This window comes from Phallusia mammillata, chromosome 6 (assembly GCF_965637545.1).
Source record: "Phallusia mammillata chromosome 6, kaPhaMamm4.hap1.1, whole genome shotgun sequence".
Lineage (NCBI taxonomy): Eukaryota > Metazoa > Chordata > Ascidiacea > Phlebobranchia > Ascidiidae > Phallusia > Phallusia mammillata.
In genome coordinates, this window is record NC_137257.1 from 8,148,480 (window position 1) to 8,162,176 (window position 13,697).

Here is a 13,697-nt window from a genome sequence, read left to right on the forward strand (position 1 = left end):
ATGTCTTCTAAAGTTAGCTATAACGCATAACTGGGTCGAGAAGTATCACAGTTTGAAACATATGGTCTATGTAGGGCAATTTGCAAAAAAATCGGCAAATTAATTTTGTTTCAGAATCGCAGGAAAAAACAACCAAAGCCCTTTCTGGTGTTGTGATCTTCTGTTTTGTTTTTGGCCTAATTGGGCTTTTAATGTTACTTGTTAACATATGTGGCGAATCTAAATTGGAGTTACTGAGCTTTCGTAACTGTGGCAAATGCAAAAGTGATCCCTGTGGAACCCCAGTGGAATGGTGCAAAAGAATCTACAGATTTATTTTGTTTACATCAGGTAATGCGGTAGAAAAAAAAATGACTTTTTTACAACAGGACCATGGTTTGTTCCTTCCTAGTTTATTTTTTCGTTTTGACACCACGAACCAAGGTTTGACTATTTTTTTTTATCATTCTTATGTCGCTCTGTTTGATATGCAGTGTGGCGATGATTGTTGTAAGTCGGACCGGGCGTTTCAAGCCGAATTTGGGTTCAGGCTTATAGGTTTCGTCAAAACAACAAATTTACTGCAAACATTAAAACTCGTTTTGGGTCGGATTATCGTAAGCATTTTGATTTTAAACATGCATAAAGTGTCAATTTCTTTACAGGTGGACTTTATATTTTTGCGATTTCTGCCTTTACTTTTGACATGTACAGAGGTATTGACGACAACACGTTGGAACCAGGAATGGCGCTCCCTGTTGGATGGATAGCTGCGCTTTTTTACGCATTGGCTTTTTGCGTTCAATCGGTTTTCATATTAAAGACGGCTTTTCCCTCTGAAAATGAGCAGGATTTGGCCCGCTATTTGGCGTACGTGATCGAAATCATCTTTCTTATTCTGGTGTTTTTTGTTCCCATTCGCCGAAATTTGGAGCCGCTCAGCATGTTTTTCAACGTCTTTGGAACTCGTCCATGCAACTCATCATCTGGTCAATGTGAGAAAACAAACTTTATCTTGCTATAAGTAGTAAAAGTGTGTTTCGTTTCATGTCATCATGTAGTTATTGTCATGTAAACCATCTCATAAACTGAGTATTTGTCTGTACGTTCGGTTATTCGTTAACCGAAAAAGATATTTTTATACATCTTATTTGTAACTATGATGTTTTGTATCTTTCCAATAGATATTCTTCCCGCTCCGAAACTTATGACAAGTATCGTAGGATGGACTTATTTCGTGGTGAGACTAATTTTGGTCTTTGGTGGTGCAATACCCAGCATGTGTTTAGATCGTCAAAATAATAGGCATGTGCCGAATCAAGCAGAAGAAGGTACTGAAAATCCAATGCAGGTAAGCACTAAATGAGTTACAGGGCGAAAGAGTTGAGCTACCTTTATTAAGAGTTAAGTTCTGGGCTAAGTTTGTTTTTCTGTGAGTCCTTAACTTAGCCAACGTTTACCTCCCGTAAAGTTCACAAACTAAAAACAGGGATAGCTTTTAAGAAAAAGTTTTTTGATTTTGAACCAAAACAAAATAATAATTTTTCACAAACTAAATAAATAGATACTGAAGCTTTAAACGCGATTCACCCTTTTCTTGACGTAAAGTTCATGTGGTGACATGGTTGAATTTCGAAACTGAAAGTCATAATTTGACAGAAAGGCAAAACAATACTAAATTAGAGTCAAACAAACCAGTACAAGTTACTGTCGAAAGGTTGTGTCTTACAATAATGTACTGGCTTGTTTGACTCTGATTTAGTATTGTTTTGTTTGTGGTTATGATGTTTAAAGCCGTGAAGTGTGTACCTTAATATTAAATTAAATTTGCCACAAACTGAACAAAATAGTTTTTAAAGCATCGAACTCGTTTCACCGTTTTCTTGAAGTAAAACTATGTGAGTAAGCTACATTTTTTAAAATCAAGTAAATATTGTCAGATATTTGACATATTTCGTTTCGTGTAACCAGTAAGTATTCTTTGTTTACTTTCAGAATCCGAATCGAAAATGCACGAGCGATCCAGTTTTTCACATGTGCCAAAATCGTCATAGGTTGGTAAAAACCCGCAATGAGGGTAGTAAAAACGGTATGGAGGCTTCTTATGGGCCCTGAATGATTTTTTGAAGCGTTTGGTGAAGAAATCGAATATTTTTTGAAAAAAACAGAAAAACTCTGACATTTGTTGCTGAAAGTTGTCTAAACGATAACTTATTTATTATTATGATGTGGTATAGGATTTCTGTTGTTTATATGTACATTCGTGTACTGGGGTGTTTTCAACAACAACGTTACCGATATGACGATGGTACTGGTTTGTTTGTTGTTTGCCTCGATTGCTGTGAGGACCGGAGCTTTTGTGGAACTCTACCAAGTAGTAAGGAGTGCTGTGTAGGCTTTCTTTGCACGTAAATGGGATAGCGGTATATTTGAAACACGGATCAAGAATATTCTCTTTCAAACTTTGAAAAAACCAGCCACATAACTTCTATCGACAATAAAAACTACTAAAGCAAAATATTCTATTTATAACAGCTTAAAAAACAGCAGGATGTGGATGTAATTCGTAATGACAACTGCATCGGTCCGAAATTTCAAAAATACATGACGACGTGTTGCAAGAAGGATCTAGTCGCTGGTATATTTCTGGTTGTTGGTCTGATATTGCAAATTTTATCGACAGTGTGTCCTGGTTGGAAAATACAATCACTACCTACTGGGATAAATGTCGATAGTCCAACGACAGTTTGGAAGAGGTGTAAGTTTTCACACAGTTTTACAGCTCAAAAAGAACAGGAAGAGCGTTATATCTACATTTGTTTTCGTCTTAACGCAGAGACTTGTTTATTAGGCAACAACTTTGTTTTGCAATGCGTAAAATGGTTTGGGTCGGTGGTTCTCAACCAGGGTCCATGGGGGGCTGTGTTAGAGGGGGGACGGGTGTAGATTAACCACAACCACCCACTAAAAGCCATTTTCTTTTAAACTTTTTTCCCTAATTTAATCGACTATTTCACATACTGTTTGTCTTTATTGAGGTTTTTCACGATTGCAAATTCTCGTTTACTCTATTCGACCTGTTTAAAGCCGAAATTAGTACTAAATTCCAACATGAGATTGCCATTTACATTTTTAAGGGCGCACAGGTCTTACAGGGTTACTTGAAGAGGGCCACGAGGCCTAAAAGTTAATTTTAGGGGCCACGGTCCACGAAAGGTTGAGAACCACTGGTTGGGTTATTAATCTTTTTTCAAAATACAACTTGGTTAGTTTTTTATTCAAAGGGCCAAAAAGCAGTAACGTGTGAAAAGATGTTGTATTCCGGTGCTGTATTGTTTGATGGATGTTAGTAAACTAACCGGCATTTCAAAACCCGAATTTTATTAAGATTCAGATTATTGAAACACTATCTTAGGTTGCTGGGTCATCTGCTGCAAACTAGTTGTGCTTAGAAGAGTGTAACCTACATAATACATGTTTTCTGGCCATATATCCACGATAGGTGTTTTTGATCCAACGTCCGTATCTGAGTTTTAACAATGTTAACAATTCAAAAATAGGCCGTTTTTTGTTTTCAAGGGCAACATTGTCATTCGATGAATGCATTCTCAACTGTGGTCATGTTTGTATCAGTTCCTTTCTTGTGTTTGTTCGTGCTTGTTTTTTTTGTTACACTGGGTTCAATCAAGGAAAAAAAATGTGAAAAATATCAAAAGCTAATGATATGGATTACCAAGACATTTGCTCTGTTGGGTGGTAAGGACTATTATTTGTTTGTACTTAGATTTGGTTTAAACCAGTCGGTATATTATTTAAATTATGTCGTTCTTTTCAATCAATTTTAAATTAACTTCTGGAATCCGAAGAATTTGTCCTTGCAACTTAGTAGAAAGGGAAACAACATTTTTCTGATTTCCGTATCTGTCTTATTTCCATTTTATTTACTAACAAAACTGTTTGTTATAAATTTTTGAAATTATATAGCTTAACTTTACTGAATGCAAATATGGCGTTTTTAATTTTTAAATTTTACATAATTTTAGTTTGTTCACAATCTCATCAAGATATGTTTGACGTTTTATTTAAAATACATTTCTTGTTTATAACCAAGACAAATGTATATTCATTACTGAAATTAGCCTTGAACCGTTCATGAGGTGGGATCGCGACAGAAGCCTTTTCGCGACTGATACTCTTGTACTTGAATTACGCAGGCCCAGTATTAACCCAAACTAAAGTGAAATTGCCTCGTATGTTGCCCATGTCAGTTTCGACCATTTTGCGTCTAAAATGAACATTTGTTATTATGCCTGGCCTGGTGTACTATATATGATTTACACATGGCCAGCGATCGCGGCACACTTATATATTACCACCTCTTGTTCTATAACGTCGATAAATCATTTACCATGGTAAACATCTATGTGAGTAATACGTACACCAGATGTCCGTTTTTGTTGAACAGATTGCAAAATATGTTTTAAACGTCTGATTGTTCTAAAAATGTTTATGTCGTTTAGGTGGCGTGTTTAGTTTTGCGTTCGCTGCTCTTGTTCTGGACATATCTACTGGCGTTGATGCAGGAACATGGTCTATAGACAGACCCTTCTATTGTGCTCTCTTTGCAGCTATCTCTTACTGCTTGGGATTTTTGCTGACTTGTTTGTTCTATATTTATGAAGAAGTTGTCAAGAACTTATGTGATAGTTTGAATTGCTGTGCTTGTATAAATATTACTTCTTCTTAGCACAGAATGTATGCTGATTTGTAATTCTTCAATAACGTGTTGTTCATGTTGATTCTGTAAATAACTATTTGTAAATACACTTTGCATATTCAATTCTAAAATACGATGTATTCTTTATACACCACTACCTTGGCAGTAGTGTTTATGATAAAACGTTTTATATTTTGACATTACGTTAAGAAACCATACCTTGTTTTACACACTGCACATATGCTAGGCAAGTTAAAAACCTATTAACATTTTTATCGGAATAATCAACAGACGTTGTTACCAAGCCAACGTAATGGCCAATGTCCACATTTTTACATCAGTATTTTATTCTAAAAGGTTTACAGCGGACAGGACTTGATTCTGTAATTTACACCTTTATTGTGAATTCCTTGGTTACACAAATCTGCATGTAATTATGTATGTCATCATATTTTTGATGTAAGATTAATAATGCCAATTTCTACATAACAAATCAAATTGAGAAATGACAGAAGCCATGAAATTAAATAATGCATGGGGTAAAAATCTAGCTTACGGTCCGATTAGAACTTACGACTGCTTCTTGGCAAGGGGTAGCCAGTTCGACCATTTATCAGCTATGTGCGTTTAGACTTAAGGTAATCTCGTCAAATTCAAGCACGCTATGGTTATTGAAGGCGTTTATCGAAACAAAACTATCTTCAAAGCATTCTCAGCATGTGGCAAGGCATATGACAGTAAAGCCTTACGTGTGAACCAAAACCATGTTAAGATTGGTGTAACGATACTTATCGTATTGTATATAATATATCGATATATATAATTGCAATTAATCTTCCGCTTTAAACATTCGTTTGGGCAATGGCAATACATTTTGTTTCATGTCGGTTTTGTTAAAACCGAATGTCAATGTTTCAGCTGTGAAAAGACGTAGCTTGACTCGAATAACGTGTTTAGTCGGCTTCGATTAAACAACAACAGCACTTTAGCCTATTGCTTGGATTGAGCGTTCCAGTTGCCGCTTGTTTGGAAGATATGCAGTGAACGTAATTGTGAGGACCAAGTACTCGATTTTAAGCGGTTATCAAACTGTAAAACCGCTTAGCAGTTGCAGTAAAAAAAAGTAGTTTTGGGCTAAAATTCCAAGGATTTGACGTCGATTTTACGCGTTTCGATAAGTTTATTCCGAGTTAAGTGTGGCGAATACGGCTCCAATTCAATAATTATATTCAAAGAACGGAACGCAGTGGATCGGTCATGAGTAGTACAATTAAGAGTTGACAACTGCTTAATAAAAAAGTAAATCAAATGTGAGTCTTACAAACACTGCCTATATCTGAAGGAAAAAGAGTTGCCTAAAAAAATTATTTTGCATTAGAACGGCCGAGGTTTCGAAATCGACACGTTTTACATTCGAAGTGTAAATTGTACGAGAGTTAATGCAACGTTTGTTCAAATATCTAATATCACACATATTGGTTACAGGAAAAAATGACACTAAAGTAAAAGGACATTGACAGAGATTAGTTGTGAAAATAAACATTCTTATATCACTACCTATATACTACTGCATTTTTACCTTTTTTGAAAAATGAATGTGGTATTGGCACCCACTAATAGTTATTTACAAAGTCAAATAACCAACAAGGATGTGAAAAATCAAAAAAATATTATTCATTTTGTGCTAAGAAATTTCTGTAGCATCTCAAACATTTCCTTAAAACACTCGACAATTTCGTTACAAACATCCTGCAGAGTTTGTGATATAATCAACCCAAAAGTCGACAAAAATCCAAAGCAGTAAAAGACAGTTGCTGCAAAAGCACAATTGTAGGGGTGGTTCTTGGACCACGTTTCTGCATCAACGCCAGTAGATATGTCCAGGAACAGTGCCGCGAACGCGAAACTAAACACGCAGCCTAAAAGATAAATAGTTTTTTTTTAAAACCAGATGTCTAGAATATGTTTCGTGACCTTTTTCGTGAGCAGCAAAAGTGGACACTTTATGTAAGTGTTGCGCAACTGGATGTTGGAAAGGGTAAATAATTTATTCCGATTTTAACATCAGAGATCACTATATATCAGTGTGCCTTGATCGTATGAATCGTTGCAGGCCAGGTCGGACATAAGAACAATTCTTCATCTAAGCTACTCAAACCACGAAGGGCAGCACACCAGGCGAACAAACGTGATTTTACTGTTGGTGGGACTATACTGAGTCTGTTTAGTCCAGTTGCCTTGGGCAGCACATGGTGTGCATTTTTAAATGAACGATTTATCAAACAATCTTGGTTTTATAAAACGCAACTTTTGCAGTTCATAAAGTTAAGATTGATCTTGCTATATCCTGTGAAAGTAATTACAGTTTGGTGAGGACAGTTTAAGGAAATTAATACAGACGGTATTCGATGTAACTGTTTGACAGCTCTTATATTTTTTGTGGAAATAAAAAAGGATGAAATGTATTGCATTTTTGGTTCGAATTTGTTGAGGAAAAGTAATATACCGACTGGTATGAAACAAACCTAAATACAGAATCAAATAGTCCTTACCACCCAATAGAGCAAATGTCTTGGTAATCCATATGATAATCTTTCCACGCTTCTCAGAACATTCGAAACCCTTGATCAAAACCAATGCTACAATACAAGCTATCACTAATAAGCCCTAAAATGCGAAAGATAGGACGACGGTCGAAAATGCATTCATCGAATGACAATGTTGCTCTGGAAAAGATTATTTTTCATCAAAAATTCTGTTAACTCAAATACGAATGTTTTAAGTTGGTCCATCTTGTGTGTCTATTGTCGTCGTGTGTACACTAAATCGGTTTACACGTTACTGCTTTTGGGTTCCTAATTAGACAATATGCCTAAAACTAACTAAATATTTTTATCAAATATAAAACGCCCAATGTTTAGAAACAATCAAAAAAGTTCTTGTAGAAACCACAAGTTGTTGTTTTTTCATTATTTAAACCTCACTGACTTATACTGCGTTAACACGAAAAAAATAATGAAAGTATAAAGCACTTCATTCTTTTCATTCAAAAGTGCAAAACTGAGCAATTAACTTACCCACTCTCCAAACTGTCGTTGGACTATCGACAAATATTCCTGTAGATAGTTCATGTTTTTTCCAACCAGGAACCACCGTCGCAACAATTTGCAATATCAGACCAACAAAGAGAAATATACCAGCGAACATATCTTGCTTGCAACACGTCGTAATGTATGTTTGAAATATAGGACCGATGCAGTTCTCATCACGACTTGGATGCTGATTTGTAAGCTGTTAAAAATGTATTTTTTTGAAAAGTGGGGTTAATTTTTATTGTCAAGACGAATTACGTGTTTAGTATTTTTTTACAGATTAAAAGAAAATTCTTGATCCGTGTTGAAAATGTAATGCTAAAATATAAGTATGTGCAAGCCTTAACATTATTCCTTATTACTTGGTAAAATTCCACAGCAGCTCCGGCCATCATTGTAATCGAGGCAAACATCAAACAAACCAGCACCATCGTCATATCAGTAACGTTGTTGTTGAAAACACCCCAGTACACACATGTCCATATAAACAACAGAGATCTTATAATACAGTAGTAAAACTATAAAAGTTTTCATTTAGACAATCTTAATCAACAAACGAATTTTGACTGATTTGTTTTCACATTTTTTTGAAAGACGTCATTACAGCACGTTTTGAAAATTTTTCATACCGTTCTTGCTACGCAAATTAAGGCAAAAATATTTTACCAACCTAGGACGATTTTGGCACGTGGGAAAAAGTACTGGGTCTTCTTTGTATTTTTTCTTTTGGGTTCTAAAAATACAAGGAATAACCAGTATATAAGCTATTGCTGCCAGGTATAGTATTAAGTTTAAAGAGCTCTTCGGGCAAATGTGATTTTATTTCGACGTTTCGACGTCCTATACAGGTCGTCGTCATCAGGGTACAAAACACTCCTGTTACCCTGATGGGTGTTATTTACGCTGATGAAGACGACGCTGATCGCAAAACATTCTCGGCAAAATATGTCGCAAAATATTCTCGACTACTCTAGTCTGGAGGTAATCTACAATTCGAATTGTATTCGTAAAAATGTAGTCATGTTTTCGATTTTACGTATCTAACGTTGCCAAAGGCTGACAACAATTCGAATTGTATTCGTAAAAATGTAGTAATGTATTCGCTTTTGGTTCAAAAGATAACATCAACTATTCGAATTGTATTCATGCACCATCTCACGAAAGCCAAATTTATTCGATTACAGCACGAAGGTGGTAAAACCTGTATTCGAATGCATTGGATTACGAATGACGAATACGAATTGCCCTATGTCTGTGTGCAACATGTGATAGCAAAGTGTACTCATTTATAAAAAACATTTGTGAAACGTAGCGCAATCTTGTAAACTGCTTTTCAGGTGGACTTTATATTTTTGCGATTTCTGCCTTTACTTTTGACATGTACAGAGGTGTTGACGACAACACGTTGGTACCAGGACCGGCACTGTCCGTTGGATGGATAGCTGCCCTTTTTTACGCAATAGCCTTTTATTTTCAGTTGGTACTGATATTAAAGGCGGCTTATCCTTTAGAAAAAAAATTAGACTTGGCCCGCTATTCGTCCTACGTGATCGAAATCATATTTCTTATTGCGGTGTTTTTTGTGCCCATTCGCCGAAACTTGGAGCCTGTCAGCATGTTTTTCAACGTTTTTGGAACTCGTCCATGCACCTCATCATCTGGTCAATGTAAGAAAACAAACTTTATTGTGTAATATATGAGTGGCGTCATCATACCTACAAAAATCGAGTTTCGGTTTATTTCATTTTGTAGTTTTTGTTATGATAATCATTTAATAAACTATAAGAATTTGTCCGTACGTTTTGTTATTCGTTACATTGAAATGAATAGTTTTATTTTAATTATTTGTAACTAATGTATTATACTTTTACTAATGTATTTTATTTAAACAGACATTCTTTCCGGTCCTAAACGTATGACCAGCATCGTAGGGTGGTTTTATTTTGTGGTAAGACTTTTTTTTGTGTTTGGTGGACCAATAACCAACATGTGTTTGGAAAATCACAATGAAGTGCATGAAAATGAGGAAGCTGCACCGAGTCGAGTAGCTGAAGGTATTGACAATCAAGGTCCAACAGAAGGGTATCAGGCAGACAACTTCGAAAGAAACCAAATGGTAAAACAGCTATCGTTATTACATGTTTGGGCAAAATATGTTTCTATTTAGAGCCTCATACGTTTCCCTATCGGTTAAAGTTTATGCTTTAAATAAAGAATACTGTTATTAACAAAAAAAAAACAATTATATATTATCAAGGAAAGTCTTGATTTGACAGCAAAACAAAACAAAACAATAATTTGAAAATTTTTATTAAACACTAGTTAGAGTTTTTCACGGTTTTCTTGAAGTAAGTCTTTGCGGGTACATTCATTAAAATCAAATAAATATTATGAGATATTTGAAACATTTTGTTTTGTGTAACCTGTCTATCATTTGCTTTTTCTAGAACCTGAATCATTCTTCTTGCGCCAAGGCGACCCAGTACTTTTTCACGTGCACTAAGTTTTTACTAGGTGGGTAAATTATTCCAACAACATAGGTACTAAAAACAGTATGGACACTTTTTAGTGGCACAGTTATAATTGATTCAATTGTACAGACAAGATTTCGTCCAACAAATCAAAAAAATAGGTTGGAAAAACTGTAGGTTGTTGATAAACTGTCTAAAGCAGTGATTTTTATCAGGGGGCTTTTGCCCTTTTTTTGGATGGTCGCGAAATCTTTGATAAACAGCAAAATGTAAAAAAAGTCAAAAATATAACACATTTATATACATAAAAAAGTTATCTTAAACATATAATTTTCAAATAGTATTTTAGTATTAAGATCCCGCACCAGTGCAATAGGACTATGTGAAATGTCACACAATTTCATTTAACCTTGATTTACGTGTTATGCAAACAACAATGAAAAATAAATGATTTGTTGTGACTCTACACAAGATAATAGACTCTACGAAATTTACAACTAACTTAATAGACTGCCCTAAAACCGATTTGCCTGATTGTTCAAACTTGTGGTCCAAAACTTATCTTACTGTATTATAGGTATCATGCTGTTTTCATGTACATTCGGGTACTGGCGTGGTTACAACAACAATGTTACTGACATGACGATGGTGCTGGTGTGTCTAATGTTTGTCTCGTTTTCTGTGGTGACCGGAACTTTTGTGGAATTGAACCAAGTAACAATTAGTACTGCTTAGGCTTTCTTTGCACGTAATTTTTATTACATTTGCAACTCGAATCACGAATAAATATTGTACAAAGCATATTATACGACTTCTATTGACAATCAACATTAACACAAACAAACAAATTTCCTTTTTTACCAGCTAAAGGAACAGAATCCAAATCGTGATGAGAACTGCATCGGTCCGAAATTTCAAACATACATGACGAAGTGGTGCAAGCAAGATCTAGTCGCTGGTATATTTCTGTTTCTTGGTCTGATATTGCAAATTTTTGCGACAGTGTTTTCTGGTTGGAAAAAACAATCACTACCTACTGGGATAATTGTCGATAGTCCAACGACAGTTTGGAAGTGGGGTAAGTTTTTCACACAGTTTTACAGCACAAAAAGATCAGGAAGAGCGTTATATTTAACTTGCATTTGTTTTCGTCTTAACGCAGCTACTTGTTTATTAGGCAACAACTTTGTTTTGCAATGCGTAAAATGGTTTGGGTTATTAATCTTTTTTCAAAATACAACTTGGTTAGTTTTTTATTCATAAGGGCCAAAAAGCAATCCGTGTGCAAAGATGTTGTATTCCGGTGCTGTATTGTTTGATGGATGTTAGTAAACTAACCGGCATTTCAAAACCCGAATTTTATTAAGTCAGTAAGATTTAGATTATTGAAATAGGTGTTTTTGATCCAACGTCCGTATCTGAGTTTTAACAATGTTAACAATTCAAAAATAGGCCGTTTTTTGTTTTCAAGGGCAACAATGTCATTCGATAAATGCATTCTCAACTTTGGTCATGTTTGTATCAGTTCCTTTCTTGTGTTTGTTCGTGCTTGTTTTTTTTTTGTTACATTGGGTTCAATCAAGGAAAAAAAATGTGAAAAATATCAAAAGCTAATGATCTGGATTACCAAGACATTAGCTCTGTTGGGTGGTAAGGACTATTATTTGTTTGTACATAGATTTGGTTTAAACCAGTCGGTATATTACATAAAATAAATCGTACTTTCAAATCACTTTTCAATAATTTTTTATTTATTTTTTTGTTTGTACTTAGATTTGGTTTAAACCAGTCGCTATGTTACTTAAATTATGTCGTTCTTTTAAATCACTTTCAAATTAATTTCTGGAATCCAATGGATTTTTCCTTTCTGATTTCAGTATCTGTCTTATTTCCATTTTAGATACTAACAAAACTGTTTGTTATAAGTTATTGCAAAAGAACTTAGTTTCGCCGAATATTATAGCTTAACTTTACTGAATGCAAATATGACGTTTATAATTTTTAAAGTTTAAATAATTCAAGTTTGTTAACAATCTCGTCGAGATTTGTTTGACGTTTTATTTAAAATACATTTCTTGTGATAACCAAGATAAACGCATATTCGTTACTGAAATTAGCCTTGAACCGTTCATGAGGTGGGATCGCGACAGAAGCCTTTTCGCGACTGATACTCTTGCACTTGAATTACACAGGCCCAGTATTAGTCCGACCTAAAGTAAAATTTCCTCGTATGCTGCCCATGTCAGTTTCGACCATTAAGCAGCTAAAATGAACATTTGTTATTATGCCTGGCCTTGCGTACTCGCGGCACACTTATATATTACGACCTGTTGTTCTATAACGTATCGCTAAATCATTTACCATTATAGCCTAAACGTCTATGTGAGCAACACGTACACCAGGTGTCCGTTTTGTTGAACAGATTACAAAATATGGTTTAAACGTCTGGTTGTTCCAAAAAAAGTTTATGTCTTTTAGGTGGCGTGTTTAGTTTTGCTTTCGCTGCTCTTGTTCTGGACATATCTACTGGCGTTGATGCAGGAACATGGTCTATGGACACTCCCTTCTATTGTGCTCTCTTCGCAACTATATCTTACTGCTTGGGATTTTTGCTGACTTTTTTGTTGCATATTTATGAAGAAATTGTCAATGACTGATGTGATAGTTTGAAGTGCTGTACTTGTATGAATATTACTTCTTCTTAGCACAATATGTATGTTGATTTGTAATTCTTTACAAACGTGTTGGACATGTTGATTCTGTAAATAACTATTTGTTAATACACTTTTCATATTCAGTTCTTAAATAAGATAAAAGATTGGGAGTAAGTAGTAATAAAACGTTTTATGTTTTAAAATTACCTTAAGGAACGATACCTTATTTTACAAACTGCACATATGCCAGACAAGTTCAATATTGTATTCTAAAAGGCCTACATCAGGCAGGACTTGATTCTGTAATTTGCACCTTTTTTGTTAATTTCTTGGTAACACATGTAATCAAGTTTGTCATCATATTTTTGATGTAAATTAATAATGCCAATTTGTACATAATAAATCAAATTAAGAAATGACAGAACCCATGAAATTATAACATTCATGGGGTAAAAATCTAGCCTTCTGTCCGATTAAAACTTACGACTGCTTCTTGGCAAGGGGTAGCCAGTTCGACCATTTGTCAGCTATGTGCGTTTATACTTAAGATAATCTCGTTTAATTCAAGTACGCTATGGCTATTGAAGGCGTTAAATCAAACCAAGACCATCTCCAAAGAACTCCCAGCATGTGAGGCATATGACAGCAAAGCCTGATGTGTGAACAAAACCACGTTGAGATTGGTGTAACGATTATCGTATTGTATATAATTTGTATAAATCGATTTTTATAATTAAAATTAATCTTTCGTATGGTAAATTCGTTTGGGCATTTTTTTCATGTC

General features: G+C 34.9%; 1 protein-coding gene across 2 annotated transcripts; it reads left to right on the forward strand.

The window, feature by feature from the left end:
• The first annotated feature begins 8,525 nt into the window (after positions 1–8,525).
• LOC145233368 (uncharacterized) lies at positions 8,526–13,591 on the forward strand. 2 transcript variants are annotated; one of them, XM_080098088.1, is made up of 6 exons: positions 8,526–9,455; positions 9,681–9,904; positions 10,236–10,302; positions 10,837–10,973; positions 11,124–11,337; positions 12,738–13,591. In XM_080098088.1, exons 1-6 carry the CDS (start codon positions 9,167–9,169, stop codon positions 12,914–12,916), a joined length of 1,110 nt encoding a protein of 369 aa, XP_079954214.1. In that variant the 5' UTR covers positions 8,526–9,166; the 3' UTR covers positions 12,917–13,591. The 2 variants fall into 2 exon arrangements, with proteins under 2 accessions (XP_079954214.1, XP_079954213.1); XM_080098087.1 differs by lacking the exon at positions 12,738–13,591 and having other exon boundaries at positions 11,124–11,595.
• Positions 13,592–13,697: the final 106 nt, after the last annotated feature.

What these genes read in the sequence shown, in the direction of transcription:
- LOC145233368 (XM_080098087.1), top strand. Translation starts at nt 9,167, where the DNA reads ATGTACAGAGGTGTTGACGACAACACGTTGGTACCAGGACCGGCACTG. An exon ending in CACCTCATCATCTGGTCAAT is followed by an intron (nt 9,456 to 9,680) that starts GTAAGAAAACAA and finishes TTATTTAAACAG; the next exon opens with ACATTCTTTCCGGTCCTAAA. An exon ending in ACTTCGAAAGAAACCAAATG is followed by an intron (nt 9,905 to 10,235) that starts GTAAAACAGCTA and finishes TGCTTTTTCTAG; the next exon opens with AACCTGAATCATTCTTCTTG.